This window comes from Sinocyclocheilus rhinocerous, unplaced genomic scaffold (genome assembly GCF_001515625.1).
Source record: "Sinocyclocheilus rhinocerous isolate Xijiao unplaced genomic scaffold, SAMN03320098_v1.1 scaffold1641, whole genome shotgun sequence".
Taxonomy (NCBI): Eukaryota; Metazoa; Chordata; class Actinopteri; order Cypriniformes; family Cyprinidae; genus Sinocyclocheilus; species Sinocyclocheilus rhinocerous.
In genome coordinates this window covers 222,296-234,596 of record NW_015635066.1, presented here as the reverse complement: position 1 = coordinate 234,596, position 12,301 = coordinate 222,296, and the positions used below count along the sequence as shown (strand labels likewise).

At 39.8% G+C, this 12,301-nt stretch overlaps 1 protein-coding gene and 1 long non-coding RNA gene across 2 annotated transcripts in view; one reads left to right on the top strand and one right to left on the bottom strand.

The window, feature by feature from the left end:
* The window catches only part of mxra5a (matrix-remodelling associated 5a), a 13,669-nt gene extending 4,163 nt beyond the window's left edge, over window positions 1–9,506 (bottom strand). The window contains exons 1-7 of the mRNA XM_016560933.1: window positions 9,452–9,506; window positions 8,729–8,937; window positions 7,440–7,569; window positions 6,916–7,306; window positions 2,544–6,674; window positions 1,496–2,417; window positions 512–1,107 (exon numbers count right to left, since the gene is read on the bottom strand). Of these exons, the coding sequence (XP_016416419.1) occupies window positions 512–1,107; window positions 1,496–2,417; window positions 2,544–6,674; window positions 6,916–7,306; window positions 7,440–7,569; window positions 8,729–8,937; window positions 9,452–9,478 (6,406 nt within the window). The 5' untranslated portion in view covers window positions 9,479–9,506. The remainder of the gene's footprint in view (window positions 1–511; window positions 1,108–1,495; window positions 2,418–2,543; window positions 6,675–6,915; window positions 7,307–7,439; window positions 7,570–8,728; window positions 8,938–9,451) is intronic.
* A 1,925-nt stretch (window positions 9,507–11,431) lies between these two features.
* The window catches only part of LOC107746636 (uncharacterized), an 18,757-nt gene continuing 17,887 nt past the window's right edge, over window positions 11,432–12,301 (top strand). The window contains exon 1 of the long non-coding RNA XR_001640718.1: window positions 11,432–11,450. This is a non-coding gene — a long non-coding RNA (uncharacterized LOC107746636). The remainder of the gene's footprint in view (window positions 11,451–12,301) is intronic.

Here is a 12,301-nt window from a genome sequence, read left to right as displayed (position 1 = left end):
TTAATGGTCCTGCCTACAGTCAGTAAAAGTGACTCCATTTTAGGACTCTTAAGTTTTGGCTTCTCTAAAATATCTGTTACATCAAGCTGAACAACAAGCCTTGTTTCGCCTCCCTCATTACGAGCAACGCAGGCTAACTGGCCTGCATCGGTCATTCTCACTGAACGGATATCCAAAGTGCCATTGCGATGTACTGTCATTCGACTGCCATAATATGGTGCAGGGAGTACAACATTTTCTGGAAGAACCCACATGACATGTGGAACAGGGGTACCAGTAGTTTCACAGTCAATCAGTTTCCGTTGATCTCTCACACTAGACACCCGCATTGAGTTTGTGGTGCCTATGAGGCCATTAATCGCAGGTGGAGAGACAAGGATTTCTACTCTGGTCACTTTGCGATCCTGCCCTGCACTGTTCCTGGCAAGACATATATAGTTCCCACCATCGAATCGCTGAACTTTCTGAATGACTAGAGTCCCATTATCGTGTATAAAATATTTGTCTGAACCTGAAGTTATCGCTCTATTCGTGGGTGAAAACCACAATATAAGAGGAGTTGGCTCACCCTTGGCACTGCACTGCAGAGAGATGGATTCTCCGTACAGGACCCTGATTACATCATTTGTCTTATTAGCAATCACAGGGACATCTGCAACTACTTTTACATGCACTTTCATCTCATCTTTTCCAACTTGGTTCTCAGCATAACAAGTATAGTCGCCCTCTTCACGCATCCCTACTTCATTGAAGAAGAGGGTTCCATTGTCGAAGACAACATACCTGCGACTTCGACTGCCAACATTACGTTCAGACTTCATGACACTGTTGATCATGGTGCCATCAGGCAGTGCCCACTGTATTTTGGGGTCGGGTAGTCCAGAGGACACACAGTCAACTTTTAGGATTCCTCCATACATCACCTTCTTATCAGACTCTGTCTTCTGCTCAATTTTAGCAGGTTTTGCCAGGACGATGACCTTAAAGGGCACAACATCATCCCCGAATTTGTTGCGGACAACACAGAGGTATTCACCATCATCTTTCTCTGTCACAGATACGATGGATAGTGTACCGTTGGCAGATACTTTTATCCTTTGATCATAACTGAAATATACAAAAGACATTATTATTATTATTATATATTTTTAATATGTGTAATTTGAGCACCGTAATGAAAAATGTTACTAACAGAAGATTTTTGCTTTTTATGTCGATTAAAAATGATGCTTGAGATTTCATAACCAGATGTGCCCTTCTTTTAGAAGAGCAGTTAGAGTGTTTGATTTGCATGCAAAGGGGAACATGTCTCATCAGTCAAAACAAGATGCAAAGTTATGAAAACAGTGTCTAAGTGCATACTTTAAGGAGCAAGAGAAATGCTGAGAGAAAACGAAAGGAAGACAGTAGCTATGTGTATATTTTTCTAATGTGTATAAACCCAGAATGCACTATCCTGCAAAGTAGATGTGCTTCATTGCAGTGTTTAGATTACCTGTAGTGAGCATCCACAAGTTTTTTCGATGGAGTCCTCCAGATGATCCTGGGTTCTGGATTCCCTGATGCAATACAGTCCAGGTACAACCTGCTTCCATAGACCACATCTGTTTTTTGAGGCGAAGAGAATGTAATCTTGGCTCTTGAGTATATTATGGACTTTCTTACAGTCAAAATAATGGTCCTCCGTGCAGTGCCAACCACATTAGTTACTGAGCATTCATACCTCCCTGCATCTGTCGGAAAGAGACTACGAACATAGAGTGTCCCATTTGGGAATACAAACAAGTTACGTCCATTGATGAACTGTGATGGACGGAGCTGCATTCCATCAGGGGTAATCCAGCCAATGGAAGGTGGAGGGGCACCCCTGGCAGTGCAATTCAAGTAGGCAGTGCTTCCCTCTGGAAGAGTGACATTCTCATGTCTTGATTGCTGAATGATGGGTGGCAAGGCCGCAATAGTCAGCCGAACAGATATGGTATCAGCACCCGCTGCATTGCTTGCAATGCATTTGTAAATTCCTCGATCCATGTGACTAACCGATTTCATGTGAAGTGTGCCATTAGGTAAGACTGAGACATTGTTTTCAGGATTGGCATGAGTAGGTCCACTAGAATGTACCATTTCCCTGTCTGGTAGGACCCAGGTGATCCGAGGCTGAGGAAGCCCTTGGGACTGACACTCAAACTGAACAGTTTCTCCAAGGTATGCTGTGACTTCACTATAGCGAGGCTGCAGCACTCTGGGGTGTTCAGCCAGAACAATTAAATTAACCACAATTTTATCCTCTCCATACTGGTTTTGGGCACTGCAGAGGTACTGGCCCCGGTCCAGAGGAAGTACATTGTGGATTATGAGTGTACCATTAGAGAAGACCTCAAATCTTTGAACCCTGGTATTCTGTGTTACACTTGCCCCTGCAAGAAAACAGTGACAGAGTTAGTTCAGAATCAACAGAATATATTTCTACATGCATGTGTCAACAAAGGATTGAAAACGTTATTGTAATATTGATAAATAATGATAAACCATATATTTCCTACCTGTGGATACTTTAGTCCATGAAAGGAAGGGACTGGGTTTCCCCACAGCCACACAAGGCAAATAGGCATCAGTCTCAGCATGTGCTGTTACTGATCTAATGTCTGTGCTGATGATCCAAGGTTTGCCACTACCCTCGGGCACTGCTGTTGGTCTTTGTTGAGGTCCTCCTGATGTGGCATAATGTATCAAAGAGCTTCCTCTACCCTGAACACCTGGCCTACCAGGAAGTTTTTGCTTGGGTGAAGATACTGTTGAAGTTGAGTGAAGTGGTTGAGTCGTGGCTGTTTTTGTAGTGGTCTTTTTGTGTATGTCTACCTCTAATTCTTGAGATACTGTTTCCTCAGAAACACTGGCTAATTGATAAGGAAATTGTGTGACTGGAGGTCCTGCCCTGCTATTTGTTCTGCTAAGTTCTATCTTACTAATAATTTCTTTGCCTGGGGTTACAAATATATCTTTGTCACTGTCAGGAATGTGATTAGCATTATCTAGTTCACCTAGCATGCTTGCAGACGTGGGTGTATTTGGGTAAAACATATGGGTATGTACTGTAGAAGATTTCAGAGCTGTTGTAGTTGCTGTTGTGGCAATAATGTTTTCTTTTGTAACTGGAGGTAGATCAGCATTTTCTGATGGAGCCCAAGGATTCATGGATAAAGAAGAATCTTCTCTGTTGTGAATGCTGCCAGTTGGAAGCCTGCTTGGGTTTGTTGTTGCAAGCACTAATACTGGAGAGATTTTGGAGCTGCCTGTTGGAACCCGTGAACTCTGTTGTGCCCCCTCAAAAATTGTAGTGGCTGCTGTTGCTGAACCATGTTGGATTTCCAAATTATTTGTAAGAATTTCATTCTGGATGTTTGGGGAAGATGAAGTGAATGGCCTCACAGAAAACCTTCCTTCAAGCTCTTTGTATGACAGAATGTTTTCAGTCTCTGTGGGGTTATATTGGTTGTTTGTTTTATCTGGACTTGCACCTGGAAGTTCCTCTAATTGTGCATGAGAGCTGTCTGATGTTGGGATCGAGCTGGGGTCTCTTGTACTTTTTCCCTGTTGAGTCTCTTCAAACTTTTTAGCTGCAGGGGTATGAATGCTTGTAAACCACTCATTGATGTCTGCCTTCACAGGAGGATTTGTAATATGGGGGAACAAGTTGGATTTGTTTTCTTTCTGTATAGTTGCCTTTTCTTGTTCTCTACCAAAATTACTGAATATTGATGGAGACACTGGTATTATTGCAGTGTTTTTAAGTTCTTGAGCTGGCTTAGAATCAGATGAGTGTCTATCCTTTGTCATAGATACATTTTCTCGGGATGTGGATGTATGGATTTTGTTATTCCTGCCACTGTATAATGGATCTGTGTTCTCTTCATGAGTCATTTTGCCTAGTGACGGTGGTTGGCTGTCAGTTAATGGAACAGTAATATTCATTTTGGCTCCTGCACTTTTGGCCCATGAAGATGTTTCTATTTTAGTTTGAGAGGAGGCAGTTGTCTTAGTAATGACTGAAAACCAATTTGTAACCTCCACAATTGAAGCTGAAGTGGGCTGTGGGGTGACATTTGTGACATATACTGATGATTTAGAACTGTTTGTCTTACTTCTAATTCGATTAGTCTTTCTTCCTCTTCCACCATTCCTCCTCCTCAAACTGGATGAGTTCCTAGCACGTGAGGAAGAAGCATTAAATGAATTAGTGAAGGTTGCTTTATGTCCTGAAGTGGGTTTGGTGGTTGGTGTCACAGGGAGAAGCAGTGGAATTTTTGAGACATTATGTTTCTTCTGAGTTATGTGCTTTCGTAGGGTCTGTGGTCCTTGCTTAATTGTAGTAAGAATTTCAGTAAAAGAGTACACAGCAGTTTCTGTACTTGGTTCTGTGAAGGTTTTTGCTGTGGTCGATGCTAAGCTGTGATCCATCCTTCCCTGATAAACCCCGCCCACAAGCTCAGGGTTTTGCAAAACCCTGCGTTCTTCATCTTCTTCGCCATCAGACTTTTTAATTGCTTCAGTTACCCTGCCACCATCCATTGTGTGGCTTTGGTTTTCCTGTAAATGGGTTCCATATGATGCTGTGCTCCACACAGTGCTCACTGCAACTCCTTCTGCAACCTCTGAATCTCCCAAAGTAAAATGGGCCTTCTGTGGTCCAACTGTGGGTTGTGTGATATATGTGCTAACGGTAAACAAATCTGGATTTGGATCTGTTTCAGGAGCAGCTATCTGGTATACAACATGTCTCGAATCCTCAGAATCCAGAGCTCTTATATCCAAGTTGTACTCTGTAGCCTCAGTGGGCATCTGTGACATTGTGACTGAGTACAACACATCCTTTACTGGTGCCCTGGTGCCCTCTGTTGTTGTATCTTCTGCAGATGATCCTTCAATCTTGTTAGCAATTTCTGACTGCTTTGTGTAGGCAGTTTCTGACTCCTGTATTTTGTTTGAACTGGTCTGAACATAGTTTGGAGTAGTTGTTTTTAAACTAGTTCCACCACTGCGAACTTTCGCCAAAATGCTAGCCCAGCGCTTTGGGTCTATTTGGTTGTTTGACACACTAATTTTTCTTCTTGACTCTACAGTGTTAACCCTATCCACTACTGGGCTACCTACTCTCCTCCTTGGTGTGGCAGGGCGTCTCCAAGAGTTCCTAAATGGATGGCCTCTCCTTATTCCCACACTTGGGACCTGCCGCCGATTGGGTAAATCCACTTGCCTAGGAAGCACTTTCTCTAAAAACTCTTCAGGTTCATTATCCCCAGAAGACTCCATGTTGTTTGTCACAAGGACTTGGGTTGAAACTCCCTCAGCAGGTTGAGGGCTACTAGAGTACTTCCTTAATGGGAGTAAACCTGGTGGCCTTGATATTATAAATTTTCTGGCCAAAGTATCCATCCCATGCTGATTTCCTGCTACACACTTATAGTATCCATGGTCTGAAAGCTGACTGTGTCGAATAATCAGAGATCCATTTGAAGCCACAAATATCCTGGAAATGTTTACCCACTTGTTTATAATACTACCATCAGGGAGAATCCAGTGTATTTCAGCATCAGGGGATCCGGTGGCAACACATGGAAGGAAAAAAGGTCTACCTGTGAATCCTGTAACTGGCTCTGTTACTCCTTCACCTCCAGGAGGTGGACTGGAGGATTCCTCCACTGTTAGGCGAAAAGGGAGGATAGTAAGGTCATCTGAAACCTGTGCAATACAGTAGTACACTCCTGAATCAGAATGATCCACAGACTTGATTTTAAGAAGACCAGCATTTGATGCTGAAAGCCTGTTATCACCATTGCTATAAGGTGTTTTTAAAGTAGAGCCATTGGGTAGCATCCATTTAACTGATTCGTTTCCTGAGCTTTGTATGGAACAGTTTATCTCAGCAGGACTTCCCACGACAGCAGCCTGCATCGTTCTAGTGTCGTTCTTGGACTCAATTACCACCCAGCCCCTACTCTGCTCTCTTATAGATTCATTTTCCATAACCTCAGTCATATAGGTGCTTAGAATTAATCGAACACTTTTACTTGTAGACTGAAGTCTGTTTAGCTGAAGGTCCATTGATGACTGCATTATCCAGGGTGGGTCAGCTGCTATGTTAGCTTTTACTCCTGTATAGTAAAGAGCATCCTTTTCAACATCTTGCCGATATCTGAAGCTTGTGTAAGGTTCCTTACTCAACATAATTTCTCTTCGAAGGTGGGCTGGAACATCACTGTAATATGCAATCAATCTCCACAACCTCTCATAACTGGACCTGTCAGTTGCACACTTTAAATCTAACGTCAGAGTCACATTTGCTGATATTTGATACTGGTTAACATAGTCCCAGCCTATGCTAGTCAGCTCTCTTGGCTCAGTGATAAGGCATTCCAAGTCTACTTGATGTCCATGTTCATCTGACAGGCCCAGGGAAATGTTGCCAAGGGGTTGACGAAATTCATCAATCGTCAAGAGGTCACTTTCTGTGTCCTCTGGGGAAATGGCTCTGTGAGCCGTGCTGATGATGGGACTATTGCAAGTGGGCTTCTCCAACTCCTGGAGCTGTTTCTTCTTTAGATGTTTTGAAGAAAAACACATAGGGCATAGCTGGCCATCTGGATAGGCTTTGTCCTTTTTACATTTCAGCACTCCTGGAAAAGAAAGGGAGGTGGTCGAAGTACAGTAAGTGGAAATTCATCAAGATCAAATAAAATGATAAGCATTAGAAACAATTCTGCAACTAATTTTACTATAATGAGTTCAGTATAATCAAAAACATCCCATGCAGATGATAATAACAGTTTATGATTTCTACTACTTTTCCCTCTGAACTGATACAACATCCTATTGTTTGTTAACGACAACATGATCATCAATATTTATGATAATTACCTGGTGAATTTTTATTCCAGTCTTTGAACCACCTCATGCGACAGTCACAGGTCCAAGGGTTCCCATGCAGGGAGAGATTCTCCAGGTAGGGCATGCCTGCTAGCATCCTCTGTGACAAAGTGGTCAGTAAATTATCAGACAGGTACAGGTGTTTCAGGGTGGAAACTGGGAAGTGTCCAAGAATAGAGAAAGTGGAGAAGGTGGCTGGGTGGAGCTGCTGAAGTTGATTGCCCTCCAGTTGGAGAAGGCGAAGAGACGTGAGGCCTTGGAATGCATTGGGGTGGATGAACTTAAGTCTGTTGTGATCCAGGTGCAACCTAGTGAGACTCCAGAGACCCACAAAGGTCTGTCTGCTAATTACCTTCAGTTTATTATAGCTTAGTTTCAGCATCTGCGAAGAAAGAGGCATTTTGTCATTTCATTGCAATAGTTGTTCCATAAATATATTAAGTGTCATTGCGAACAGTAGTACAACAAAAAAAGTACAGAAATAATACATTTTCAAAGGAAAAAGTTGACAGTACCTGAAGGGATATGAGGTCACGGAATGTTCCATCAGGAATTTGATGCACATCATTGCCATGCATTAAAAGAAGCTCCAGTTTTCGTAACCCAGCGAAAGAGCTGTAAGTTATTCTATGTATAGTATTAAACCTGAATGAAGGAGGGACATAAGAAGGGGTGAATAAGATTAAGGTTAATTATGCAATGATGTTGCAGATTTACTTTAAAAAAATTTAATCAATTTCAATGGGGAAGAACAGAGCTTGTTTTCAGAAGGCTATACAGTTTTGAATTAAAAGCCTAATTGCATAAATATGTATTTTCTCCACCAGGGAGATTTGTTTCAAATGCCTAGTTATTATAATTAAATAATTTAAAAAAAAAGTGAATTATGTCATGCCCTACCTGGTGAATATCATATTTTTGTAATTGCTGTTGGGTAAACAAGTGAACACAATAAAACCACACTTACATACATGGGTCAGCTAAGCTGATTATAACTTAAAGTTTGAACTTCGTTCCCAGGAACAAAATGTATTTTTTATAAATTTTTTAGTCAGGGCAAGTTGTCCTATATGTATTTTTATTTAAAAAACATATACAATTTATTATTTACAATAATTCTAGTTTAAAACTATGGTTTGTTATTTTGTTCATTACATATTAAATTGTTGCTTAATAAATTAATTTGTTCAACAATCATTTTGCTGTTTTTATTTAATTTTTATTTAAAAATAGACTGGTGACAGGTATTGCATCATTACGTGAAAAATAATGTGTTTTTTTAACTTTAAACCGCATAAACACATTTCATTACACCAAATACACAAAATAATGTTCTTTTTAGCAGCATCATATGACCCCTTTAAATTTCTTGTGCAATAACAGTAGAAATGTACCTTTATAACTAAGTTAAGTTTTTATGTAGAAATGGAAAGAAAAGTGTGACAACTAGTCTGTCACCCCCAAAGTACCATCTCAAATCCTCCCTGGGAGAGTCCTAAACATTCTGAATAGTTGAAGGTCACCTGTAAAATGGTCGAAATATCCCTGGCATTTAACATCATCAAGGGAAATTCCCACTAACCTACAAATGAACCCACTTGGATTAAATGTCTTAAAACAACGAGAAATGAAACCCAGTTTCAGCATGTTTCGATGACCTGTATGATAATCTTTACAAGATAAATCACTTTTGGAAGTGGGTGTGCTAAAGTGTTCTTTTAAGAAAGCTGATATCAGAAAACGAAAAGAGAGAGAAAAAAAGCAATGCCTAAGAATAATAAACTGACGACACAATCATTCTTACCCCAAATTCATCCGCTCCACCTGTTTGGGCACGCCAGCAGGCACCGTGAGTAAAGAGCGGAACGTGCAGTGAACCTCTGCGGGCTGCTGGCAGGCACATGGCCGTGGGCAACACCGTACCACTACAGGCAGTGCTACCATCACCAGCATCAACAAAACCTGAGCATAAAAGCGACCCATCTTCAGCTCCACAGCAGCAAACACCTTAAACTGCAGAAAGACGCAAAAGCTGAAGCGGCATATTACAAAATACTGTCAGACATTTCCCCCCGTGACTTCTAATACATAAGATAACAAAATCTTGGTGAAACTATATTCATTTAAACTTGAAATAAAGAAATCGGTGTTAAATGTCACGTTTATTTTTAATCTCCCTTACGAAAATTAACCATGATTTTACTACAAAAAAAACCATGGTTACTATAGTTAAACTATAACCAGCCTGTAGTTAAATAGTAACCACAAATTAACCATGGTTTTGCTACACTAACCATAGTTTAACCATGGTATTTGAAGTAAAACTGTTTATATGAATTGTAATCAGTAGGCTACGCCAAAAATAAAATAAATACAATCATGGTTACTACACTTTTACTATAGTAAAACCATGGTTAATTTTAGTAAGGGTAACAATTGAATTCTTGCTTAAAAATAAGTAAGCGAGCGCAGCTGAAATATTGCACTCAGATTCATTCATTCATTCAAGAAAAGGGAAAGAGCAAACCTTTATTGTTAACTTCAAGGAGATCATTCCATTTACAATCCGGCATGGTTTTGGTCCACAGAACCCTTCAAAACTGCATTTTCAAGGATCATGTGATCATGTGAGTCCATTTACTTCAGGCAGCAAATTCTCCACTGATGATGAAAAGCTGAAAATGTTTTCATTCAGGTTTCAAGTTTTTATTTCTTGTCGTTTTTCTTCCTAATCCGAAATTAATCCAATTGGTTGTTTTCTGATGAGGGGGGACACAAAAACAATATAACTCACTAAAATCTTAAAGAAAGAGAAGAGCAATCCAGCTGTGAAGCTTCGCGTTCTGTTGGAAACGTGAGAATGGAACTTTCAGCTGGCGGTGGCTCGCGTGGATGCGTCTGCGCAAAGAACTCAGGGCTCGGGGGAGTGACCGACCGTGAGCCTTTTACACGCGTTCCTGAATGTAATTTTTGGACGACGCGAGGAGCACACCGCCCAGGCAAAAGGTACTGCATTAACCCCTCAAGTTAGAGGGGAGAGAAAAATGCTTGTTAATTATATCGCATTGGACTTAAACATCACTGACTTTTTGTTTTGTTTTTACACTTGGGTTGTTCCTGGTCTACAAAAATGCTTATACATTTCTCATTATACTATATTATTACCAAAAATGAGATGCAATCTTTTTTGTTGATCTGAGCTTATGCAACTCAGTTTTTGAGTGAACATTGCCAAAATTATATATATTTTTTACTCACAAATTGAGGCGTATAAGTTCAGATAATTGAGGCCTAAGTTCCAAAAAGAAATACAAAACGTGCGCTATTGAAAAGATAGTGATAATATAGCACAATGAGAGATTTACAAACACATTTTAAAAGGGAAGTCATTTTTGACCAGCAACACCAAATTAGGTACAGGATTCTCAGCACAGTTTAAGGGTTAATGTCAATTCTGTGTTAAAACCTGGCCAGTATCTCCACAAACAAGAACATGTTGTTTATGGTAGCTTTGAAATTACTGCATCTCCCCACTGTGATTTTTCCATGCTGTTTTGACTCTTAAAGGTTCCGGCTCTGTATAAGTAAAGGTTACACAGAGTTCAAAGCCTTGTTATTTCCCTTCTAGACCTTGGTCCTCCATGCCATTCACAGACAAACACACACACATACACATACCGTGTGTACTCTAAACTGATGCATGAAGTCCCCTGAGTTCACAAGGCACCTTGAAGCATTTAGAGAAGAAAATGCAGGGGGCTGGCAAGGGCAAAGGTCACAAGCTTCTGCCCATGTTATTGACCACTTGGGAGATTCCATACATCACGTCATGTCATTTCAAGCAGAAAGCACACCTGTTTGAAAATGATATGTACGTACATGCAGTCATCTTCAGTGATGGAAATAGAGGTATTGAGCATATACAGATTGTGATCATGATAAGACAAGAATCCAAAACAAAATATAATCACCATCTTCAAGAAAGGAACTTCCTTTGTTAGGGAGATCATCCCATTTAAACAGTTTAATTCTCATTTGTTTGTTTATGGAGGTTTTATCAACAATAAATCATTGATATTTTTAGTAGTAGAATAAATGACTATAAAATCTTATACTAATAAATGACAAATTAAAAATAAATTAAGATTTTTATTCAACAAGAATGCATTTTTACTGCAATTCTTGGCAATAAGATCTTACCAACCCAAGAACATTAGTGTGCATTTTGTAAATAAATATATATATATATATATATATATATATGTGTGTGTGTGTGTGTGTGTAAAACGCAACAAGACTGAAAATGTTCCACAGTGACTGGTTTTTTCAGAGATCACATTTACACATTCTTCAAACAACATGCTCAACTAATTTTCAATTAATGTTTGGTGACCTCCACATGTCATTCATTTAAAGGGGTCATATGATGCTTTTTTTAAAGATCATTATTTTGTGGATTTGGTGTATGTATTGTATGTATGGTTACATGCTTTAATGTTCAAAAAACACATTATTTTTCAAATACTGTACATTATTGTAGGTCCTCTATGCCCCACCTCTCTCAAACGCTTCGTTTTCTACAAAGTCCCGCCTTCCGACAAGCGCAGTCTGCTCTGATTGGCCAGCTGACCCAGTGCATTGTGATTGGCCGAACACCGCAAGCACTCGTCGGAAATGTAACGCCTCTTACCATAATCGCAAGCTTCATCTTTCAAAATAAATGTAAAGATAGAGCCCGAAAGGGGTACAGAGTCGCGTGACATAATAACTTTGATAAAGAATATCTCTTTGGTTTTGAGACTTTAGTCTTTGCAACTTCAGGGATCTTATCTATGCACAATCAGCTTGTAACACTCCAAAGAGAAAGGAAAACTTGAAATCGCATCATATGACCCCTTTAATAGCAGAATAACTTCTAAACATAGTGAAAGAACCTGATGTCAGAATCTTTTAACAACTGACTGAGTGGTTAAAAAAAACAGGCCTCTCTTTAAAATGTCTCACGCTTTGCCACAGACCAGGCATACACCACAGTCACGCTGAATGGTCTTTCAATATACTTCTGCTGTGGTCAGGTGAAATAGTGCACATGGAGCAGACTTGGGAGTTCATCCTCCATCACCTTTGATGCACACTGAACAGGCTCTCATTAAGCATGAGTCAACCTCAATTTTCCAAAACTCCAGTATGATGACGTTCTAGGGCTATGGCTAGCATAATGTGCACATTTTATAGGAGAAATACTAAAGGTGGAATCCTAAGTATACTATGGAATTTTTTTGTTTTTGTTTTTATACTAAAACCCATACGTTAATGATATAGATAGATATATATATATATATATATATATATATATTATATTTGCATTTATAGAATT